Here is a 24930-nt window from a genome sequence, read left to right on the forward strand (position 1 = left end):
ATCCATCTTTTTACTTGGAAGAGGAAATCAAGAGCGCGGTGCACGACACTATGCGTACTCTCACAAGCTCTTCGAAACTGACGGACTTTGATGTGGAACTAGAACGAGTTCGAGCAATCTAACGACGTGCTGAACGAAGGTACCGACGCACGAAGGCAAATACGACTTACGGACCGCCAGACGCACGAAAAAGATGCAGCGCCGTTTAGACAAGCTCAAATCGCAACGTTAAGCTGCCTTCTGTGAGTCGCTAGATCCACGCAAGCCTTTATCGTAAATATGGGGAACGGTGCGAGGTCTCCGGACACCCCCCGTACAGGGGTTCCCATTCAAGGTCCTAGCCCTCTCTCAAAAGAGACCGGAGATTAACGTGGCAGAGGAGTTCCGCGCCGGATTGTTCTCCTTGAGCTGGACAACGAATCTTGACGAGATGGCACGCTACCCATAAGCTGGACGACAAGTCTCATTGTTCCACTGCTGAGGCCTGGCAAGTCACTGTTGGAACTCTCATCATATCGCCCGATCGCTTTGACAAGTTGTGTGGGCAAAGTAATGGAGATGATGGTCCTAAGACGCCTGGAGTGGTACTTGGAGTACCACAACACCTACCCGGATGACATGGCGGGCTTTCGATGTGGCCGATCATCGATCGATAACGTCGTCGACCTGGTCACCTACGTTCAGCATGAGAAATCCCGTAAGCGGTTCTGGACTTCTTTGTTCCTCGACGCCACAGGGGCGTATGACAACGTTACGCATGAAGCCATCCTCCCTGCTCTCGCAAGAGGTGGGAGTGAGTGGTCGGATGTTTCAATGGATACGCAGCTATCTCTCCATACTATCCTTTTCTTGTAAGCACCGAGGAAAGTCATAATTCTCTACATTCTAGCTACCGCCGCGTCTCCCAGGGCGGTGTACTTAGCCCTGTGTTATTTAATCGAACCCTAATTGCTCTCCTTGAGCACGTGCCAAAGACACTCGAGCTATCAATGTACGCGGATGACATGTGCATATGGACGTCTGCCGTAACATGCCTACAGTTGCGAGCGAGAATTCAGAGACCTGTCACCCAAACTGCTATCTGCCGCCGTAATGGAGGCCTGGAAATTCCCTCCGAGAAATGCGCACTAGTGCCATTTACGCGCAGACCCATGACAAACTACAGCGTAATGATAAACGGCCAAAAATACCACACGTCCGATCTTACAAGTTTATAGGTGTCATAATGGACAGGGACTTGTCATGGAGCCCCCACGTATCATACGTGAAAGAACGGTTGACAGGCATCTGCCACTTGTTCAAGTTTTTCACTGGCAAGACTTGGGGAATGTTGACAAGGGCTATGCTACAACTATACAGGGTGCTTTTTCTCGGCTTTCTGAGGTACAGCTTGCCAGCTATAACCAACACAGGCAAAACGAATCTACGCACAATACAAAGTATTCAGGCTCAAGCGCTCCGGATATGTCTAGCCTTGCCTCAGAGTGCATCAACAGTGGCGACTATAGCAATTGCTAGAGACCACCTTGTCTAGACCCACATTGAAATTGAAACGCTGAGGACCCATATAAGACATCTTGCCAAGACTTCTCGCCTCCACCTAGCTTCTCTACCAGCGGACGGACCGCGCACCTTTTTCAGCCAAACGATAACCGCACATGGTCAGTCATTGCCGGCATGTTTCTCTCCGGCTGCGAGACCTTCGATTCCTCCATGGTGCCTCGCTCAGCCAAAAATTAGCCTGACAATACCTGGCACCATAAAAAAAGCTTATCTATCATCATCAGTAATCCTTAAAAAGCTCATGTTACTACTTTTGTACGAGAACTACCATGACTTTACTCATATCTACACTGATGGATCTGTCCTGCCAAACAGCTCCGCTGCGGCAATCTTGATACCAGCAAAATTACAACCATCAAATTTAAGACGACTCACGCGACAACGTCGACGGCAGCAGAGCTCGCAGCGCTCGCGCCCTTCATTTCAACAGTGATGAACCGCCACACAAGTGGACGATCTTATGCGATTCAAAGGCGGCACAGCAGTCTCTACTGTCACCTCTACGACGCGGACCGCATGAAGAGCTAGCATTTCAGATTATAGAGACGATGCACCATATAAGTGATGCAGGCCGTGAAATAACTTTCGAATGGATTCCAAGTTACTGCGGGATTATCGATAATGAACGGGCCGATCAAGCTGCCCGTTCAGCCCATACTGATGACCACCACGTACCATTACCACTTTCTAAAACTGACGCAGCACGGAAGCTCCGCCTGCTTGCTTTCCAGTGCACCATGTAGCAATGGAATGAGTCACATTTCAGGAATTCCCGGCTATACTCCCTTGATCACACATTAAACCTTCGAGTCTCATCAAAGCTTCGCCGTAGAGACGCCAGGCTTTTGTATCGACTGTGGTTGGGCGTTGCTTTTACCAAAGCCTATGCGTTCCGCATAGGGATGGCCGACACCGCAACCTGTGACCACTGCGGCCATGAAGAATCCATAGGCCATATTTTGTGCGACTGCCCGCAGTATAGTCCACAGAGGGAATCCCTTCGCCACGAACTCAACCAGCTGGACTATCGACCACTATCGGAAGAAGGAATTCTACACCACCGACAGGACCTAACGTCACAGAAGATGACCGTGCAAGCGCTGCTGTGCTTCTTGCGTTCTACCGGCCTTTGTGAACGTCTCTAACTCGAACGCCCTTCATGCGTGTCTCTGTGTGTGCATTTCTTTAAAATTTTTTTAACCCTTTCCTTTTTGGCCTCTTTCTAACCCCAATCTCCCAAGCCCAGTGTGGGGTAGCAAAGCGGATAATAATATCTGGTTAACCTCCCTGCCTTTCCTCTTCATCTCTCTCTCTGTCTCACCCACCTGATTCATTCCATCGTTCAAAAGTGCCCTTAATGCAGTGGAACTGTGCTGGTATTCTACAACGTCTGTGCGAACTTAGCCTTTTCCGTCAAGACATCCCTATACCAATTCTAGCTCTCTCGGAGGCCGGTCTCTCAAATGAAAAGACGATCTCAGGATACGTCAGACACGCCTAATGCATATCATGGCAGTTCCATTTGCAAATGGAACTGCCATGATATGCATTAGGCGAGAAATTCCTCATGTCGCTTTACCAGTGCAAGACCTTTGTTCTACTTCCTTGGAAGTCGTTGGTGTGCAAGTATGCCAAACAAACCGAAAGCTCAGTTTGGTGTCAGTGTACATAAGTCCACGAAGGAAAGTCTCCACGGAGACGTTTCTATAGGACTTTTGCATTGGTTGTCCCCCTCCTAGAACAATATGTGGCGATTTTGACGCACATCGCTCTGTGGAGCTAACATTGCAGATTTTCGAGTCAAGGAACTTGTAGCAACCGTGAATGCTGCTGACTTATGTGTGGCGAGCGATGGCAAACCGATTTTCTTCAGGCCACCAGATTCGCGGAGCGCCATAGACATTGTGTTACATTCTACAGACATTTTGGTATCAACTAAAACGGCCGCGGACAGGCTGGGCAGTGACCATTTCCCCATTTTCACGAACATCACGGGAATTCAGACTGCTGGTCGAAAATAATGTACTGTGACACGCTGAGACACATACAGAAAAGCGTCGGATGAATGCCCTGATGAACTGTTCGCAAATATGTTGTGGAGCAAGAGAGTGGCTACTTCGGTGTTGAAACTGAAACATTTCTCTACTCCTGACTAGGAAACTAAAGGACTTCTGCGCAATGCGTAGGAGAGCGGAGCGTTAGGTAACGAGAAAAAAGAAAAATCCATCTGCGAAAACTGAATATAACAAGATAAACGCTGTCATCCGTCGCCACACAATAAATTGGGAGATCAATGGGTTGTTTTCTGTGAGGGCTTATTGGCGTTTAGTCCTATGTATGTATGTATGTATGTATGTATGTATGTATGTATGTATGTATGTATGTATGTATGTATGTATGTATGTATGTATGTATGTATGTATGTATGTATGTATGTATGTATGTATGTATGTATGTATGTATGTATGTATGTATGTATGTATGTATGTATGTATGTATGTATGTATGTATGTATGTATGTATGTATGTATGTATGTATGTATGTATCCTTCATTAATTGAAATTTAATAGCCATGTGTAAAGGGTAGGCTCGTCAGTGAACGACGACAAAGGCTCCTCTATTTATTTTTTGCATCAATAAAAAACACTGCAATGAGAAGCAGAGTCGTACACTGTACTGGGTGTTCGTTTGTGTTACTCCCACGTCACTTTCTTTAAGACGACCCAATTACCAAATGACTGGGCAATCAGGGCACGTATTCACGAAACTTCTTTAACGTGTAAACGTGTGGCCTCTGATTCATCATCATCATCATTTATTGGACCACTAAGGGCCCTTTACAGGGTACTGCGCCATTGAAAGCGGCCATTGGCTCGCTTTCACGCCGATCGCTAACGGGTCGGGTGCTGTCGTGTGTGTTCTTTTCATGGCTGTCGTTTCTCGCCACTTAAGGTAGCTTACTTATAACACTAACTTGGCCGCACCAACAAGTTTAGTTCTACTGCAAAAACAGCGGTAGTGCGAGCTTTCCTTACAAGTCACACTGACAACGTAGGAACTTTGATCACTCGCTTCCCGTGATTACCGGTGCACAACACGCTTCCTCGAGATCACCAGTACGCACGGTCATCGCGCAGAGGATGGCTGCTCCAAGCTGATTACGAGCAGACTCAGACTCACGATGCCTCCGCTCCCGGACATCAAGGAGACGGCGGCTCGGGGCAGCACTCCAAGAGAGTGACTATTCGCGGCAAAGTGGGCTGCAACCCTCTTCAGTGCTCCTCCAGTGAGCCGGACGCGCGGAGGCGTACGTGAACAGCATTCGATGACCCTTCTCGCTTTCCCAACAAGAGCCCGGCCTGTGTGTGCTCTCTTTTCTTTACGGAAGCCCCGTCCCCTATACTACTTCGCCGTTAACTCACGTTATTTCCTGGGATGGAAGCTGCACTGTGCCTCATTGCTCTGTACACTCTACCTAGAGAAAACTGGGCCCCCCTTGAAGCCGCCGCTTTCTTCGCAGAACTGCGGCATCGGCGTTGCATCCATCGAATTCTATTTTTTTACGCCGCGCCGTCTCGCATTCTTCAATAAAATTTCCTTTCTCTCCTTTTTTTTCTCCCTATTCCTCGGGCGGAAGCGGGGCGCCGTTTTGACAGATCAGCACTTTGACGGCGCGACGCAGCCGCGCTGTACGAAGCAGGCAGCGTGCAAGGCAGCGATACGCGGGGCTTGCTTGCTTCGACAATTTAGCAACCTTGCGCGAGTGCGCGAAGCTTCCGAGAATTCTTCGCCGCATCGTGCGCTCCTGCCGCCGTATTCTCGGCCTCGGCAGGCTGCCTCATTTACTCCCCGCCATCCTTCGCTCACTGGTATACTTCTTTTTGTTCCTAGCTCTCGGCACCCAGGCAGTGGCAATGCAGTGAATGAGGGTGGCGACGGGGCCCCCAACTCCTGCGCATAGTAGTTGGCGCAGCACACCGAGAACGCCGGCGGTTTCAAACTCCGCGAGAAGCGCGCTTGCGAAGGGAGGAAACGGCCCCCGATTCTTCCCGTCCGCCGTCTTTCCCGGGAAACAATTTGCGAGGTGGATAACGGCCCCCCGTTGATTTCCTGCGCCGCTGAGCACTCACAAAGCGTCGCCGCCCGGAGCCATCGTTGGGTTCACTCTCTGGTGCCCCGAAATACGCGTATATATTTTTGCTCGCCGGCGTTAAAATTCGAGGAAGCAAAAATCGGACGGTCGACCTCGGAGGCGCCGCGAGCGCCCTGTCGGATTTAATAAAGAAGCCGTCAAAAGCAGGGCAATGAACGCCGGTCTCGTCGGCGAGTTCGCCTCACGTTTAAATACCCCGTGCTTCACTTTCCCTCGTGTCACGATATTTCACTCCCGACTTTTAACGCGCGAGCTATTAAGCGCAGTTTACGGTGAGCCTGTGCGCAGGGATTCCTCCAGCTGTGTGTGCACGAACGAACGCAGTTCGCTGATCGACGCCTAAGGGAAGGCCGCAACTCGCTTGCCGCCGTATGGGCCGAAGTTTTCTAATGATCGCTCGCGAGAGAAAAATACGAACCGACAACAGCTATAAGGTTGATTTCCTGCGATCTTCTTTATCGATCGTTTCCTGAAGTCATAAATTCAAGTCTTCTTCTCCTTCTTTTTCTTTTTCTTCTTATTCTACTCTTCGCGCTTTGCTTTCCAATTCTCTTTCTTCACTGGGCATCCACGAACACGCGCACAGTGCTCATTCTATTCCGTCTGTCCTCTATATATCGCTGGGCCTCTGTCGTAACTATATAGCTTGTTTTCAAACCGTTCAGGCGTTGACTATAAGTTTTGAGTAGACTTGCTCACAATGTGTTTTCCTCGGAAACGGTCGGGGCAAGAAATTGGCCACTACCCTTCCTTCGGACCACCGGTAAGCTAACTTAACGGCCTCTTTATGCCGTAAATGTAGTTCTCTCTCTCTCTCCCTCGCTGTGTGTGCGTGCGTGCGCGCGCGCGCGCGCGCGCGCGCGTGTGTGTGTGTGTGTGTGTGTGTGTGTGTGTGTGTGTGTGTGTGTGTGTGTGTGTGTGTGTGTGTGTGTGTGTGTGTGTGTGTGTGTGTGTGTGTGTGTGTGTGTGTGTGTGTGTGTGTGTGTGTGTGTGTGTGTGTGTGTGTGTGTGTGTGTGTGTGTGTGTGTGTGTGTGTGTGTGTGTGTGTGTGTGTGTGTGTGTGTGTGTGTGTGTGTGTGTGTGTGTGTGTGTGTGTGTGTGTGTGTGTGTGTGTGTGTGTGTGTGTGTGTGTGTGTGTGTGTGTGTGTGTGTGTGTGTGTGTGTGTGTGTGTGTGTGTGTGTGTGTGTGTGTGTGTGTGTGTGTGTGTGTGTGTGTGTGTGTGTGTGTGTGTGTGTGTGTGTGTGTGTGTGTGTGTGTGTGTGTGGAGGGGTGTTTCTTTGCTGTGTCGTCATCCATCTTGTTCATATTCTTTCCCTCTTCTCCTACCCCCGCGCGAAGTAACTGACTATAGAAGGAAGGAAGGAAAAAGTGGAGAAGGAAGGCATGGAGGTTAACCAGTTTAGTCTAACCGGTTTGCTACCCTACACATGGGAGCGGGATGGGGGAGAAGAAAGATGGGGAGAAGAGATAGAGAGCACATAACACGGCAACCCATCGTTGGTTACAGTCTGTCACTTTTGCGCGGTACGTGACATCACTGTCACAGCCGCTTATCCAAGCCCGTCTCCTTCATAAACCGAAGTAGTCCCTTCGTAGCCTTCAGCTGCGATGTCTTCTGTCGGCGATATGTGAAAATGGTTGCAACTGACAATGGTGTACTGTCAAGGTGCACTAGAACGGACGCCATGGACTGTCTCTGAACATTATATTCAGGACAGTCGCACAGAATGTGTTCCAGCGTCTCCTCGCAAAGACAGGCATTACAGAGAGCGTTGTCGGCCATTCCAATGCAAAACGAGTAAGATTTCGTGAAGGCCACCCCTAGCCATAAGCGATAAAGCAGGGTGGCCTCACTTCGGCGGAGTCCAGTTGGCATACAAAGATGCATCAAGGAGGGCAGGTCGTGTTGACGATTGCTCCGGTTGGTCTGGCTGCTTGGTGTGCACCATAGAGAGAGCGAGATCTCCTGTGCAAGCACTTGAAGTCTGCTGGCTGCGTCAGACCGTGAAAGTGATATGGCCTCTTCCTGTGTGTCTTCAAGAGCTGTCCGAGCGTCTTTATCGGCGTCTTCATTTCCTATGACGCCGCAGTGACTTGGCAGCCACTGAAACGTCACGTGATGTCCTTTCTCATGTGATGTATGGAGTAGGCATCTAATATCGAGCACGAGCTGTTCGAATGGCCCGCGACGCAGATCTGATAGCACAGATTGTAGGGCTGCCTTTGAGTGACTGAAAATTGACCATTCTCGAGGTGGTTCCCGATTGACGAAACAAAGTGCAGCGCGAAGAGCAGCTAGTTCCGCAGATGTAGATGTCGTTGGGTGGTCAGTCCTAAAGCTGATGGTAATGCCTCTTGCTGGGACGACCACAGCACCGGACGAACACTTGATGTTTGTGGAACCATCAGTATAAATATGTGCACTGTCCGCGTACCTCTCGTGCAGAAGAAGCAGAGACAGTTGTTTCAGCACAGGCGACGACAGCGCAGACTTTTTCCCGATTCCTGGTACGCTGGGATGGACTGTGGGGCTGACAAGGCACCAAGGGGGTATCGATGGTTTAGATGCAGCGGTGAAGCCCGAGGGAAGTTTGTCGTTGTACTTGACGATAACTTTAGAGAATGATGCTCGGTGCCTGTCTGAAGGTAGTGTTGCAAGGTGGTGTTAGGGGGCACGTGCAAAATGTCTGATATGCGTTCTCAGGGCTTCCACCGTGATGTGAATTTGCATTGGATGGTCCCGAGCAATCGCAATAGTTGCCTCAGATGACGTGCATCTGGGCAAACCAAGACAAACGCTGAGTGCTTGAGCTTGTGCTGCCTGCAGAACACGAATATTTGTGTTGCAGGTGTTGTTCAGTACAGGTAGACTATATCTTAAAAAACCAAGAAAGAGAGCTCTGTAGAGTCTCAGCATTGCGTCTACTGACATCCCCCACGTCTTTCCTGTCAAGTATTTAAACAACTGGGAGGTTGCTGTCAGGCGCCGTTTCATGTAGGCCACGTGCGGGCTGCAACAGAGGTCTTAGTCGATAATTACGCCAAGAAATATGTGGGTTCTGACATACGAAATGGTCCGCCCATTGATTGAGATAACATAAGGCGTCATTGGTTTGCGAGTAAATGCCACTAGGGCGCATTTTTCTGGTGATATGCTGAGAACTTGTTCACAGAAGTAGCAACTGACTATAGAAATATACACTACAGCTATACCCCTCTGCTTTTGTTTTCATTAAATGTTTATCTCCATCTCTGTCTGTCTGTCTGTCTGTCTGTCTGTCTGTCTGTCTGTCTGTCTGTCTGTCTGTCTGTCTGTCCGTCCGTCCGTCCGTCTGTCTGTCCGTCCGTCCGTCCGTCCGTCTGTCCGTCCGTCCGTCCGTCCGTCCGTCCGTCCGTCCGTCCGTCCGTCCGTCCGTCCGTCCGTCTGTCTGTCTGTCTGTCTGTCTGTCTGTCTGTCTGTCTGTCTGTCTGTCTGTCTGTCTGTCTGTCTCTCACACAAACACTCGCTATCTATCTATCTATCTATCTATCTATCTATCTATCTATCTATCTATCTATCTATCTATCTATCTATCTATCTATCTATCTATCTATCTATCTATCTCTTGCCCAAACATCCTTTCTTAGATGTAGCTGCAAAACATAGGCGGGGTTGATTGGACTCCCTGGCTTTTTCCTTCATCGCTCGTTCTCCTTTAATGACATTTCCGGCCGCGGCTTTAGGTGCACGTTAAAGAACCGCGGGGGGCCCAATTAATCCAGAGCCTACCACTACGACCTTTCTCAAAGCCACAGCGTTGCTTTGGAATGTTAGACCCCATGACTCAAATAAAGTATATTACCGTCATGCTTAAGAGGAAGCTTTAGCTTGGGCCCAACTCCTACGCGGCCTATTCAAGTACATGTAAAACGCAAAAACGTTTTTCTAAGATAAACCCGGGACCGATTTTAATGAAATTTGTTGCATTTGAGAGAGAAAGTTAAATTCTAGTGACTGTCGGAAGCGGGATTTCTATTTCGGGCCAGAATTTTGTTAAAAAGATATTCAAATATTCGACCGTTTGAAAAAAATAGAAGCACGAAGTTTACAAATTCATAGCTCTGCATCAAAAGCAGATATCGCGGTTCTGTAAATGGCATCCATTAGATCATTCAAAGCGGACAAATTCGGTATGTCATTTTACATCTTACGTAAATTTGTTACGTTGGTTACAAGGGTCCTGTAAAAGATGTATTTCCACATTACAAATTTTTTTGACACTCATGTGTAACATATAAATTTTGTCCGCTGTACATGTACTATTGGATGCAATTCACGGATTTTTATTATCCTTTTTCGTTATTGAGTTACAGAGTGGTAAACTTGATAGTAGTGTTTTATGAAAGTTTTCAATTTTTGCCGATTTTCAATAAACATTTACGACCTAACTCAACAATTCGAAACCTGCAGTCACTAGATTTTAAGTTTTCTTTTAAATGCAACAAACCCCGTCACATTTTGTGCTGTGGTTGCCGAGAAAAACGAGTTCTCTTTTCACATGTATTTAGATAGGAGCACTCAAGCTGAAGCTTCCTCCTAATCTCAATGTAACTAAGAAAAAAAAAGTAATTGATGGGTATCTGCGTCCCGAACTCGGCCATTGGGGACGGGTCCTAACGAGGACCCGTCTAGTGATTTTAAGCACGTGACGCTGCCTAACCTGTGTCAGAAGTTCAATGCACGAGTAAGGTTATTACGTCCGTTGCCCTTGATCGTCGCCTTACTTGTTGATTAGTCGAGTAAGGAAAGTGCACAAAATCCGAAATTGCGCCCCTAGATTACTCGAGTGCACGGTGGGTACGTTAACACACAGCCGCTGTCTGCCAAAGACAGAGAGAGAGAGAGACTATAGCCTTTTTACTTGTGCTAGCCGTCTGCCTCAGAACTAAATCCGATCCATAGCTTCTTTCTGTCCTTGGTTTAGCATCAACAGTGGTACCTAGCCAATGACAAGTAAAAATATGTTACGTACTTATGATCAATGCCATAAAAATTGCTCATATAGATGTCATACACTTTACTGCACTGGCTTGCATACGAAAGACAACACCAATAGGGACAATGACGAGCGACATGTAGGATATAGGACACCGTGCTTAATCATAAAGCAACACAATATGAGAAACAACACAGGATATAGGATAGCGTCGCCAGCGAACTCCTGAAGGCCTACACAGCAGCAGCTAAGAAGTTAATTTGCTTTGAGTACCACCGTGCTGGCCAAGAACTATGACATTACACTGCACAATGATCGATTGGGCGCATGCGTATTGTACCACCTGACGCCCCGCTGCATGCGTATAGAATGCGCAATAACAATGTTTTGAGCTGCGCCAATTGTCTTCAAACTTTTCTCTGTAATTGTGTATCAACGGGCGGAATTACATTCCTCCTCTTCTTATGTGTTCTCAAGCGGCAGCGAAATGCAGCCTCCAGTATTCAGAATCGAACCCGCAACCTGTTTCTCAAGCAGGAGCGTGTCATAGCCACTGAGCCCGCGCGGCGAGCTTATAGGCCTGAGCAGCGGTTACGCCGTGCGCTTTCTCGTCCAGCCCACGCTTCGGCAGAGGCTTAAATCTCCATCGGCGGATCGTCGAGTCAACGAACGCCTTCGTTCCTCCGCCATCTACTTTAAGGCTCTACCGCCTCCACGCGTGCAACTCGTCTTTGCTGCTCGGATCTCTGCAATCTGCGCTACGGCCGCATCGAACTACGGTTTGTCTAATGCGCGTTTCTTCTGTTTGCTCACATTGCTGGCTGGGATAGAACGCCGTTACATTGCGCAACCGGCGCAGTGTGGTGGCCTTTAATGCGAATCTTCGAGAAAAATACAAGCGGCCTCGCGTTTCCGAGACGCGCGAAAAAGAAAAAAGAAATCCTTTCCTTTGTGCCCACACAGGACGAACGCCTGTCCCAGTAGCGCTGCACATTATCCGCTCAGTCGTTCGTCTTTCCATCTACGGTCTCGACCTGCGGCACGGGCCGTTAAACTTCGCAATGTGCGCGCGTGTCGCTACTTTACTTTAGAAAGAAAAGTGCCGATGTCCTCGCATCCCCCTCTGCTTTCTGATTCGCCCATAGCGACAAGTTCCTCGAAGTCAACGTTTCGCGTTGAGCGTTTTATAAACAAATGAACGAATCATTGGAATCAGCCCTTGATAGCTATCCTATTACATGGAAATTAAGCACCGTTTCTTCTCTCCGATTCGGAGTCACCGCATGTCTGGCGCTCTTCAGCCATACTTCGCTCTTGCGCCAAGAAACTCCATACAGTATATATATATATATATATATATATATATATATATATATATATATATATATTGTGACACGTTGACGAAGATGTCAGCTTGGTCGGAAGAAGACAACGCTCTGGACTTCGCGCGCTCACCTACTCACTTCTCACCTACTGAGCGACAAATCATCCAACATGAAGTTGACAAGATGCTTTCTCGAGACATCATCGAGCCTTCTTGCTGCCCGTGGGCATCCCCTATCGTACTAGTTAACAAGAAGGACAACAGTTGGCGATTTTGCGTGGATTATCGACAACTCGACAAGGTAACCAAGAGGGACGTCTATCCGCTACCACGCATTGACGGTGCCCTGGATTGCCTGAATGGAGCACAATATTTTTCGTCCATCGACCTTCGCTCCGGCTACTGGCAAATTGCCGTCGACGACATGGACCGCGAGAAGACAGCATTTATTACTCCCGATGGCTTGTAACAGTTCAAAGTGATGCCTTTCGGTTTATGTAATTCCCCGGCCACATTTGAACGAATGATGGACGCCCTCCTACATGGTTTCAAGTGGTCCATGTGCCTCTGTTACCTGGACGACATGATCGTTTTCTCTCCGAGTTTTGCGACACACCGCGAGCGCCTATCGACGATCCTATCTGTTTTCCGTCAGGCGGCGCTACAATTAAATTCGTCCAAGTGCCACTTCGGTCGTCGGGAAATCTCTGTGCTCGGGCATCTCGTCGATTCTTCTGGTGTACGCCCTGATCCCGATAATATACGGGCAGTGAAATACTTTCCCGTGCCAACATGTACGAAGGCTGTTCGCAGCTTCTTGGGCCTTTCCTCCTACTTCCGTCGGTTTGTCCGAAATTTTGCGAACGTTGCGCGCCCTCTCACTCAGCTCCTCAAGAAAGACGCCGCATTCATTTGGGGCCCTGAGCAAGCTGGTGCTTTCACCGAGCTGATTGGACTGCTCACGTCCCCGCCCATTCTCACTCACTTTGACGCGTCAGCTCCAACACAAGTCCGTACCGATGCCAGTGGCCACGGTATTGGCGCTATCTTGGCACAGAAACAAGGGCGAGAACGTGTTATTGCCTATGCCAGCCGCCTTCTTTCCTCTGCTGAGCGCAATTATTCCATCACCGAACGCGAGTGTCTGGCTCTCGTCTGGGCAGTGGGTAAATTCCGCCCTTATTTGTACGGCCGCCAATTCGAAGTCATCACTGATCACCACGCTCTGTTGGCTTTCGTCCCTCAAAGATCCTTCAGGGTGCCTTCGCCGCTGGGCTCTGCGCCTTCAAGAATACAACTATTCAGTTGTATACAAGACCGGCCGGTTACATCAAGATGCGGACTGCTTGTCGCGCCATCCTGTCGACATTCCTGAAGTTTCTGCGGCTGGCACACCTGTCACCGTTCTCTCTCTGGCTCCATTTCGCGATATTGGAGGCGAACAACGTCGGGACGCCTCCTTACAAGACCTTATTCAACGGCTCACTTCAACGACGCCCGATCCTTCTCTTCGCATGTTTGAACTCCAAGACGGTGTATTGTACCGCTCTAACATGCGCCCGGACGGCCCTGCCCAACTCTTTGTTGTGCCTGAGCATCTGCGTCAGACTGTGCTTGCCCAGCTTCATGATGTCCCGACTGCCGGTCACATTGGCGTGTCACGGACCTATGACCGCGTTCGTCGGCGCTTCTATTGGCCTGGTCTATACCGTGACGTCTGCCGTTACGTCGCTGCGTGTGACCTTTGTCAACGACGCAAAAAGCCGACCACACTCTCTGCTGGTCGCCTTCAACCACTTGACGTACCATCAGAACCATTCTTCCGTGTAGGTGTTGATCTTGTAGGCCCTTTACGTACGTCTGATTCGGGAAACAAGTGTATTGCTGTAGCAACAGATTACGCCACCCGATATGCAATAACACGGGCTCTTCCGATAAGCTGTGCAACTATGTGGCCGACTTCCTCCTAGAGAACGTCATCCTTCACCACGGCGCCCCTCGACAGCTCCTCACTGACCGCGGCCGCTACTTTCTTTCTAAAGTTGTCGACGACATTCTGCACTCGTGCGCGACTAAACACAAACTTGCTACTGCTTACCATCCACAAATGAACGGTCTAATTGAGCGCCTTAACCGCAGCCTTACTGACATGCTGTCCATGTATGTCTCCGCTGACCATCGTCCACCTTTCGTGACCACCTTTCGACACCATTCTGCCAGCTAGCCTGAATTCCACGTCCGAGTACGCTCGTGGAGCCATACTGAAAGCTCAAGAAGCACGCCATGTTGCCCGACGTCGACTTGGGGAGTCGCAGGACAATCAGCGGCGCTTATATGACGCCCGCCATCGTGACGTCTATTACACACCGGGCACCCTGGTTCTCCTTTGGTCGCCGTCGTGACGCGTTGGCCCCTCGGAAAAGTTGCTTTCACGCTTCTCTGGCCCTTACCGTGTCTTGTGTAAAGTAACTGACGTCACGTGCGAAATCGCCCCCCTTTAGCCAACCCTGGCTCAGCATCGCTCCGACGTAGTCCATGTCGCCCGTCTTAATTTGTATCACTCGCCCGCCTCCTTCCGCCGCCGGGGGTCATGTGACACGCTGACGAAGAAGCTGTTGTCAGCTTGGTCGAAGAGGACGCTCTGGACTTCGCGCGCTGTCTACCATCTTGTCAGCCGCTACGATTATTGTAAATATCCTGTAAATATACGTCTGCCTGTTTTTAACCCCGTAACACTATATATATATATATATATATATATATATATATATATATGTAAATCCCATGTGCGGTCGCACGCATGGGCGTGTGCGGGGGGGGGGGGGGAGAGGGCTAAACTGCTTTTCATAGAAATAAAGTACGTAGGGTTAGCCGCGCGAAGGGCTAACTGCTGATTTTCAATTTCCTAACATTATTGTGTGCATATAAACAATTTAATTTGCTCACGCATACTAGTATAGCGTATAGACTGGTAACCACGGTAGCTGAGGAATCAGCTGTAAAACTTACGCACTCTTCGTTATAACATTTATAATATAATATCTCACATAGCAACATATTTATATTACATTCTTACATATTACTACATCATAAGCATTCACAATGCACATCATCTTTTTCTCGCACTGTCGTCGGCTATGCTCGTGGCGCCAGAAGCCTCTAGTATGGCGTGCACAGCCTCGCCTCTCGCTCCGGCGCCACGATGATCAAGTATCGTCAAAACTCACAATAGACTTCCAACTTCAAGAGGTCTGCAAAGAAGCCGCATTCGCGCGCACTTTGAGGCGCACATCTAACTAAAGCTTTTCAGCCGCTCTAAAGACAGACGCTGGCGGTTACAGGTTCTCTGACGGGCTGCGAGGCGTCTCGTACGTACCGCTCATTTCCGAACGCCATGTGCATAACAGAGCCGGGTACTTAACCAACACTGACACGGACGCGATGAAGGGAAGGTCACTCTGTCGTGCATTCAGGGCAAGCGCGATAGTCGTAGTTACCAGGCACAGACGCGACCAACCACACGCATGCAGACACATTGTCCACATGCCCAAACGCACGCACACATATATAAATGCGCGCACACAAATAGACGCAAGAAATTCCGCTTCAACAAAAGGATCGACGAAGCATAGAAATGTGAAAACGAAGCTTCAGTGCTGGTCTATCGTCAATAAATAGTGCGCAGCCGTACGTATACGCCGACATTACCACTAGAAGAAAACATATACTGCTAAGTAGAGACCAGAATCAATATTTTTTGCCACGCGAAAGAAGTTCTTTCGAAGCCGTTAAATGGCCCGTGCTGTTCTGCCGGGAACGATCGTCTCCGGCGCTCTCTCTCTCTTTTTTTTTTTTTTAAGGCCTTCTAACTTTTTTTTTTTAAATTTTTTTCTTTCTGGTCGTTACGTCTCTCGCCGAGAGTAGAATGCGCTTGATGGGGAGTTAGTGAAATCCCCTTTGATGTCGCGCACTCCCCACCGCGCCGTAGTCTATAAGCTACAGCTCGCCAGTGATTCAGAGCTTTCTACTTCCTGCGTTGCGCTTCGTTGTAATCTCTAGGATGAAAAGAAATCAGGGTTATTATTTACGCTTACAGTGGCCTCCCCTGTCTTGAGCCTGCTTTCTTTTTTTCCTTCATTTTTTTTTTCTTTTTTAAAAGCCACTCTAGCTTTCAAGATATCCACACAATACATGTACTTCCGAGTTTCGCGTGCCAGGCTGTGAAGGGCGCAAAACTTTTCGCTGCATTCCGCTCGACAAAACTCTTGAGCTCCTAAATGATCTAAACTCGAGAAAATGGCAAGCGATAGCGCGCGCGCCTTTTCATTCTTGCTTGTTCGTCGAAGCCGCAACGCCCGGGTCAGCGAAGCCTTTCGCCATTTCGCCTGGAGAGTTGTTCCGATTTCTGAACCCGCAGAGCCGCTGCAAGGGGCAACTTCCGAGCGAACCGAAGCCAACTGAGAGGTGTAGTCGAAGTGCAAAGACACCTGTACTTCTTCCGCACTCTTCAAAGGCGCCGACGCCGTCGGCATTTCGTGCCAATCTGCCTCACTAGGAGTCATTTTACATCGCTTCGACTTTAAGCTCCGGCCACAGTCTCAGGTATGATCTCGCGCTCCGCGTCGCACGTCATCGTTAGAACATCTGTAGCGCAAGCGTTCAAGGCCTATGAGAAGGAGGTGGCGCACATCACTCCTTGCCATCTCGCCATTTCTTCATTTCATCTTGCACTCAGAATTATGTAAAAATGCGTCAACGAATAAGTGAGCATCTGTGGGGAAAAAAATAAGTTTTAGCATATCTATACCAACTGCCATCAGGAATACATCAAGAACATCGTCAGTGGAGTCCGCACCCTTAAAGTCACGCAAGAATTTCCAGAGGGAATCTTTGCCTGGTGCTGGAATGTTCACAAAGATCACTGAAGTATGAAGAAATTTGCACTAAGATCATCGCACACTTTGAGCATATCTCTCTGGCGACTGCAGAGGCGCCCCCGCGCGCTATATCACCTTCACCGCAAATTTTCATGAAATTACTGGCTTTAGGACCTTATCACACGTTATTTGTGGTTCTCACCGGCCTCCTGCATAAGGTTAACTCTATTCTTGCAGAGTTTCAGTATCATACGTTTTCTCGTATGCCACCAGTGGTCGTTCAAAGAAGAGACGCGGTTTACCCCGAGGACGAAGGACGTGAACGAGCGCTTAGCCTCTGACGCTACAAATAATAATAATAATAATAATAATAATAATAATAATAATAATAATAATAATAATAATAATAATAATAATAATAATAATAATAATAATAATAATAATAATAATAACATGGCAAAAACTAATAATGCACCATGTATGTGTACGACTATGTACTGAGGCCAGAGTAATTGGCCTGAAGAAGAGCAAACAGAACCTTCTGCGAGGGAATGAACAAGGTTTTCCTCCCTCGGCAAATGTTCCTCGCATTTCTGGCTATTAGCCTAGGTATAACTTCATAAACGTCAAACGTGTTATCCTTTGGTGCGTGCTAGTATAGGGTACCAGCTAGCAATAAAAGGTACATTTTGCCCAATTCGTGACTGGGATTTTCTCTTCAGCTGGCAGGTTTTATACACATCGTTATGCCTTAATTCATGGCAGTGGTGCTGGCACTACGCAAATTAACTTCATCAAATACATCATCCGTGACAGTCACTGATTCGTTATCGCTGTGCTCATCCCTTGCTGCTTCTCATGACTCCCCTGTAATGAGGAAGTTTCATCCACCATTATTACCCGAACACTTGAAAAGTGTGCGTTTAATTTGGGGTACCTGGCCATAAAGGACTATTCATAAATTAGATTTCAGATTCTCTATCCAAGGCATCGATAAGTGACCCGATTCTCCCGTATTAACGCGGTAGCGTTAAGGGCCCCGTGTTGCAGAAAATCCGTCGTCGGCGTCCAGCGTAGTAGTTACTTTCGGCAAACTGACTTTCGAACCACCCATACCCAGGCCCTACATGTGGCGCGAGGAAGTTATGGAACTAATTGATTTTCTCGAGCTAAGATACGTAGAAAAATTGTAAAGTACAACTTCCACATAAACAACAGACGTGATAGCGTCGGATTGTAATATGAAAATAACGAGAAAACATAATGCTGTTACGCGAGAACTTAAACAAACCCTTTTCAAGCGTTTATACCATTCATAGACCGGCCACGGCGTCCGCCAATTGCGCGCGCCGGCGCGCAAATATCTTGGAGGCCACGGAACGCCCGGTTCCTTGCAACACCTCCAGATGGCTCCCAGCTCCTCCGCATCATCGCGGCCCACGCAAGAGGCCGCGTTCCTACCAGAAAGCCCACCTTCGTTCATAGCGTTCGCCGCCATCGTTTCCCGGATTACGGTTACGTACGCTGCTATTGCCAGAAAGTGCGTGAAGTAGCCAGGGATCTTTGGATGCTCTCGCATTCCACTCTTAAAGGCGAAGATTAAGCTTCCTTCAAATTTTTGTCCTTTGACTGCTTATGTCATTGCTGCGAGAGAGAGAAAGCAAGCAAGGACAGGAAAGGCAGGGAGGTCAGCCAGAAGAGTACCCGGTTTGCTACCCTAAACTAGGGGGGGAGTGCAATAGAAAGAGGGAAAAATGGAGAGAGTAAGCACTGAGTGCGTGTTGGAGGGACACTAATTATACACAGGGACACTATAAACGAACGGTCTCTTAAGCAGGTGCTGCGAGATTTCGTAGGATGTGATTATGCAGGCTCCGCAATAATTAACTGTGGATTACCGACATCTTCTATACCCCTGGCACAGGATTTTCTTGTGATATCAGTTATATAAAAACTGCAGGAGAATTTGCGCCGTCAGCGGCGGCGGCGGCGACGCCGCCGTGATGTTCCGTATAGAGTCCAACTGTGATAACATCGCGGCCGCGCGCCGTATGCTGTAGGTTCCAGAGAAAGCTTGCAAGGGTGAGCCTAGAAATATTGTGGCTTGATGCGTCGATGTCTTCTCGCGCTCGCAAGGTAGGAAGGCGGGGAGGGCGCACGCCATCTTCTCAGGTGGGCGTGAGGAGGAGGGGGATCGTGGTATGTCTTATATTTTTGTGAAGTATGCCCTATCGAAATAATGCCTTTACATTAGCCGCTTTTCTTTTTTATTGCTTGTTTCATTTGTCCTCGCATGTTGTGTGTATTTAGCATCCGTGTAGCCAATCTCTGTCGTGGGTATAAGCCATGTTTTGAGGTCTAAACAACAACAACATCAACAAGGTTTCGTGTCGAATTTTCACAGCAACAACAGCAGAGGTAGAAGTTTAGCCTTGCTCTCACAGTGTCATAGTTTAATGACCGTAGCGCCATTAAGCAATGAACACAACCATTGGATTGCCGCCGTATTGCTAGTGGTATCAGGCAGACTGACTGTTCCATCGTCAGCTGTCACATAGAAAAGGTGGGGAGGGGGTTATATCGGCTGGCTGCGTAGTTTCAGGTCCACTAGGGTTGAGGATTGGGCGACTTGGTATTGCATTCTAAAACTGGTACAGCGCAACACAGAAAAGAAGAAACAAGCCGGCTCGGCTTGGCTTGTTTGTTCCTATGTTGCGCTGTACCAGTTTTAGGAATTTATGGGTTGGAGAGGTGCCAGCATCTTGTTTTTAATGCTCATGTGTGTTCCCGCTTCATAGAATTTTTACAGCCGGTGAACTAACGCAGAAAGACATTCCTCAAAGCTCGATCTATAGAACTTGTGTTCATTTAGATGCAGTGTAGAGCCTTACTTGACACGCTCAGTTCATACAGCAGACACTCGCCTAGAGTAACTTCGTCTTCAGTAGCACAAGTACCTGATGCCGCCAAGTTGGACTAAAGAACGGACGCTTAATTAACGTTGCGGTTCAGGCGGCAGCAGCCTTGCCAATGTGCTATTGTTTTCTCTCTCTCTTTTACGGACACCTCTCACGTAACGTGAATATGAGACGTCTGTGTCCATGGGCAAATGAAGATTTTCTCTCGATTTCTCCTCGGTTCCATTGCCTCGGGCGCGCGCAGTCGCTCGCGAATGACGAAAAGCCCGTGCCGGTGAAGACGAAGATCGGCGCAGCAGGTACAGTCGCGGCTGCCACCGCTACTGCGGGTCATGGTTGCTGAGCCCCGTCGTCGGCAGCCGACCGAGGAGGACTACTTCGCCGATTCCGAGATGGCCAACGAGCACGACGAGCACAGGCGGAGGAGATACGCGGTGGAGGGACCCCCCGACGGCTGCATTCTCAACGAGTTCCCGCACACCAGTCGGTCCCGAACCGTTGTCAGCGTTGTCGCGATCCTGCTGGTGCTCATCCTCTACCAGCTCTTCTTCGCTTGAAAATTCCTCACAGCCCAGCGAGTGCGGTGAGGCTGGAGCCCGCGCTGCGTGTCACACATTTGTCTCTAGCAAACGGCCGTCGTGTTCGAGTGAAGGACCCCTTCGCAGCTGCATGAGTGCGGTGGGCCTGGAGTACACGGGCAGCCCGTCCAACTGCTACAGCTCCGGGAGTTCGAAAAGGCTGGGGATGGCAACCTCCGGCGACGCGGGCTCTCGTAATGCGGCCATGACCCCGACTGTCGTCGCTCCTCTCTCGACGGGAAACAAAAATGTGTATTCAACGACGGGAAGCTTCGCCACGCTGACAAAATCGCCGTTCGCGGCGATCTGACCGGGGCAGCCATGGATCCTTATTCAAGCGTCACATCCTGGATCAAGCAGTGATTGAGTCTCCCTGTCAAATAGACTATTCGTTTTTCGATGCAAGTTCATCGGCTGGTGAAGTTCCCTGCCGACATGACGTTTCGGTGGTACCTTCGGGACTGCTCGTGAAAGTGAGAGATAAGGGGCGTCAAAAAATTGAAACCATGAAGTCAGGTCGCTGCTTCACTCTGACTGAATAGGCTCACTGGCTGTGTCAGATCACTGCTCCTAATGTGAATTGTCTAGTAAATAATTACACTGCACCATTTACGCTTAAATGGCAAAGTTGCTTTTCATGCGCATTTTAAACGGGCACGTTGTGTCAGCATTGCATGCAAGAGCATTGCGCACGGCTTTTCCACAGCAGCGGCTTAACCAAAGTTGTCGAGTTGTCATTAACGGATTACCATTTGAAATTTATTTTCACTTGAAAATTACCCGTCCTTCTCTTGGAAGCGCCTCTTACGCCTCGACGACACGGTATGCGCTTGTACACTTTCTCTGCTATATTAGACAGGGAGAACTCCTCTATATCCCCCATCCCTAAGCCGGCACAGCCATGAAATGTTTTATTTGGCTTCCGTGCAGTCGCGCATCAAGTTGGGTTCGCGAAAAACAGCTGTTCATGCAGCTCCAGCATTATGGGCGCAGCAATCCTGGTGACTTAAGCAGCAGTCACAAAGTAACTGTGCTGAAGGCGTCGTGGCCTCGTGAGTCTGTGAGAGGTCAATATTGTTATTGACTATGATGAACGACCATGGGTCTCTTGGGTATGGTAGACTATACTTTCTCAAGTATACCAAGAAACTGCGTTCCGTGGCTCGGGAACGCCTGTCACATACGCTTCAACCAAGTCTTATTTATCTTAAGGCTTCCTATACGTGATACGCGTGCACAGTGGCTAGTTGCCCAAACGTGCTCCTCCTCAGAGGCCGACTGGCGTTTACGAACCGTTCCCTTGCGAAACTAACGATTGCCTATCGTTAGTTTCCTACATACTTAGTCTTCAAACCTACCTTTGTTCAAGCATTTCTGACAGGTTATCTCCAACGTTACCGAGAGTTTTATCGACAAGTATACTATGAGTTTTTGAAGTGTCCCGAAAATGATATCTAAACAAACGTTCACCTGAGTCATCGTAGCACAACAATGTCTAACAGATACTAATCCTCATGACGCACCATTCGAGGTATTATTATTCGTAGAGAGCTACCTATGCTCAGTCAAACGATTATCCACGTGAGGGATATGTATGACAGAAATAAACACGTAACTGAGACGCCGTATTGATGACACATTCACTTTTGTCCCATTTTCCGGTCAGCTTTGGGTATAGGCTTGCATCACGAATGGCAGCACGGAACAATGGGACTTGTACGTTGTCCGCTGGTCGTTGGGCGCTTACATCGGTTGCATATCTAATTTCCTCGTTGTAACAAATACAATGAAAGAAAGTTTTGATAGGTCAATTCGGTAAGCCCGTTGGCCTGTCGGCTGCAGCTGCCCGCTAAATTGACTACATTGGTTTCGACCAATTGAGTTTCTACGATTCGACCCGCAGCCGGCCGGAGGCAATCTTTTGGTTCACTTCTTCGTTTGGTAAATGAATGACGGCGGCGTACTGCACTTTCTGAATGATGCGCGGCTGAACACCGTTTATATAATATTACTTACTTTTCTTTACTGTACTACAAGGGTAGCCCTCTTCCAAAGAGAAAGAAAAGCCTACTGACTTCTACTATGGCCTTCGTTTGACTCGCAATTGATCTTCTTTGGATCCAGTACAATGCGCTGGTTTGTTGATTCCCACTCCAAAACCGTGCGCAAATAGGATAAAAAAAGCACTCGACACTTAGAACTGAAAGTAACATCTTGAGGCACTGGGGCGAGCACACGGCTTCGCTTCTGCACAGGCATGGCCTCCGAGAGGAGGAACGCGAGCGCTACACATCATCTCAGAGGCCGCCCAATACTGCGCCAGACAGCGCCCGTTCTCTCATGTGGTGGATTGCTGTTTTATTTGCACCCGACATGGAATACTCTGCCGAGTATCAGCGTGGTATATTTGTAAACAGAACAGCCTTATCTGCTCTATTCTCATTTTTTTTTGTGTACACTCTTTCGTACACATACGCAAATACCCCAAAAGTAGACTGAAAATATGGTATCCGCGTTAATACACCTTGTAATACACCTTCGCGCATAATGCAAAAGACGTTGGTTTGATTCCCATCTGCTTCAAGTTACATATAGCCCACTTTAATTCTCATATGAATAGTTTGTTTCAGCGCACATCAAGTAAACGTAACAATTATTGGCCCCTATGATTTATCATGCTTCATTATCTGTTTCTTCGCATGATAGAGACCTAATATGTACACGTTCTTATACATCACATCTTTATTATCATGTAAAGCACTAACCGAGCGTCGCTGTCAAAACAGTTGAATCATGACTGAAAACGTATGTCGCTATTCATATATAAAAGAGCACATTCTTCTTCAATTTTTGCAAGACAAATACGCACGTTGGACCGGCTTTTGCTGCACGGCGAACTCTGTCTTACGTGAATTATACGTTGCTGTTTCTTTTTCTTCACGCACTTCTCCTCGTAGTTAACAAACCGAATTCACCTTCCTTAACTTCTTGGCGCCTTCACTTTTCCTTTTCAGGCGTGTTGTTTGTTATTGGGTTAGAGGAGGCTGAGCAAACGTAATTGCTGCGCCTAAAACCAGGCAGAAGCTCCAACAGCTTTCACTCTTTTTTTCTTACGTGAATATTTCCCCGTTAGATAAGCGCAACGAATATATTCAATGTGCTTTCAAGCATGCTGAAAACCAAGCTTGAACATTATGCGCGCTTCAAATGCTGTGATCGAAAACCCATTAGTCTTAGGAGCGAGCTATTCAAGGAAGATTCACAAGTAGTATTTTGCCTGTAATAGGAATGGCTTTGCAAAAAAAAATGTTGCTGTCTTTTTCTGGGTCGCCATTTGCCGCCACTAAATCGAAATTGCTAAAAATCTAGGCAATATGTTGCTAACGTTTCTACACCTTTTCGGTCTCTCGCAGGTTACCTTATACATGGAGAAACGGGAATTCTGTGACCTGGGAACTTGCACGGAGCCAGTCGGTGAGTTCTGGTGTTATTTGTTTAAATTTTCCCAACGCGCTGCAGATGAAAGATGCTGCGATGAAAGCTCCTTCCACTGTGCACTGGGTGCATACATGCTCCATGCCTTCCTGTACAAGGCACAGGAAATAACGTTTATTAGAAGCAACCTTGACGGAAGTTACTGTTAAGGAAAGTGAAAATGTTCGTTTTTATGAAGATTACGCTTTAAAAAGCCGTATACTCATTTCTCTCTACTTTTTTTTTTCAATGTGCGAGCGTATGTGCGTGCGAGTGCTTATCGAAGGGAGCGAGGGGTCTTACAGAGACGAGTCTCATGTAAAAAGCATATAGAAGGCTCGGTGCGAAAATGTCTACGGCAGTGTTCTTTTCTCAGTGAACTCAGAACAGTGATTTTAATTTCTCTCTTTCTTTTATAATTAGTTACGATTGATATAATAGCAGCGGTGGACATAATCTCTATTGGTATGCATTTAACGTGCGCCCAAAGCACTGTACACGAGCGTTCTTGCATTTCGCCCTCATCAGAATGCAGCCACCGTGGTCGGGAAACGAACCCACGACCTCGTGCTCAGCAGCGCAACGCCACTTGGCCGCCGCGGCGGATGTAGAGATCTGTTTAGAAGGGCATGGCTTCAGAAACGGAATTACATTCATTTGACCGGTAAATATTGATTACCAACGAAAGGAATGTCCTTGCCACCAATGCGCCGTAACCGCTGCGTGATGTATCAGTGTGACACCACGAGCCTCAAGGTGTTTTCTCTCATATGGACCATTTTTAGAGCCGGAAAAGTCGTATAATTCGCAACGCAATCCTTTGCTATTCACAAGCAGTTCAATAGGTCCGAGAAGTCGCCGTCAAAATTCATTCCGTTACCGGAAAAATATGGAACGAAGTACGACGCGGCGCATCCAGCCGTCTTTCGCTCTTGGTTCCTTTCCTGGCTTGACAAGCAATCTCTCAGTTTAACGGTCACCTTTCTTTGCTATTGAAAGAAAAAGCGTAACTTAAAATTACGTGGACTAAAAATAATATCCTTAGTAGTCAGTGTCGCTTTAATC

At 48.1% G+C, this 24930-nt stretch overlaps 1 protein-coding gene across 1 annotated transcript in view; it reads left to right on the plus strand.

Moving 5' to 3' along the window:
* The window catches only part of LOC142570309 (phosrestin-2-like), a 374436-nt gene that overhangs the window by 289217 nt on the left and 60289 nt on the right, over positions 1-24930 (plus strand). Inside the window, exon 3 of the mRNA XM_075678700.1 lies at positions 23805-23865. Coding sequence (XP_075534815.1) covers positions 23805-23865 — 61 coding nt within the window. The remainder of the gene's footprint in view (positions 1-23804; positions 23866-24930) is intronic.

The sequence above is a fragment of the Dermacentor variabilis genome, chromosome 2 (genome assembly GCF_050947875.1).
Source record: "Dermacentor variabilis isolate Ectoservices chromosome 2, ASM5094787v1, whole genome shotgun sequence".
In the NCBI taxonomy this organism is placed as follows: domain Eukaryota; kingdom Metazoa; phylum Arthropoda; class Arachnida; order Ixodida; family Ixodidae; genus Dermacentor; species Dermacentor variabilis.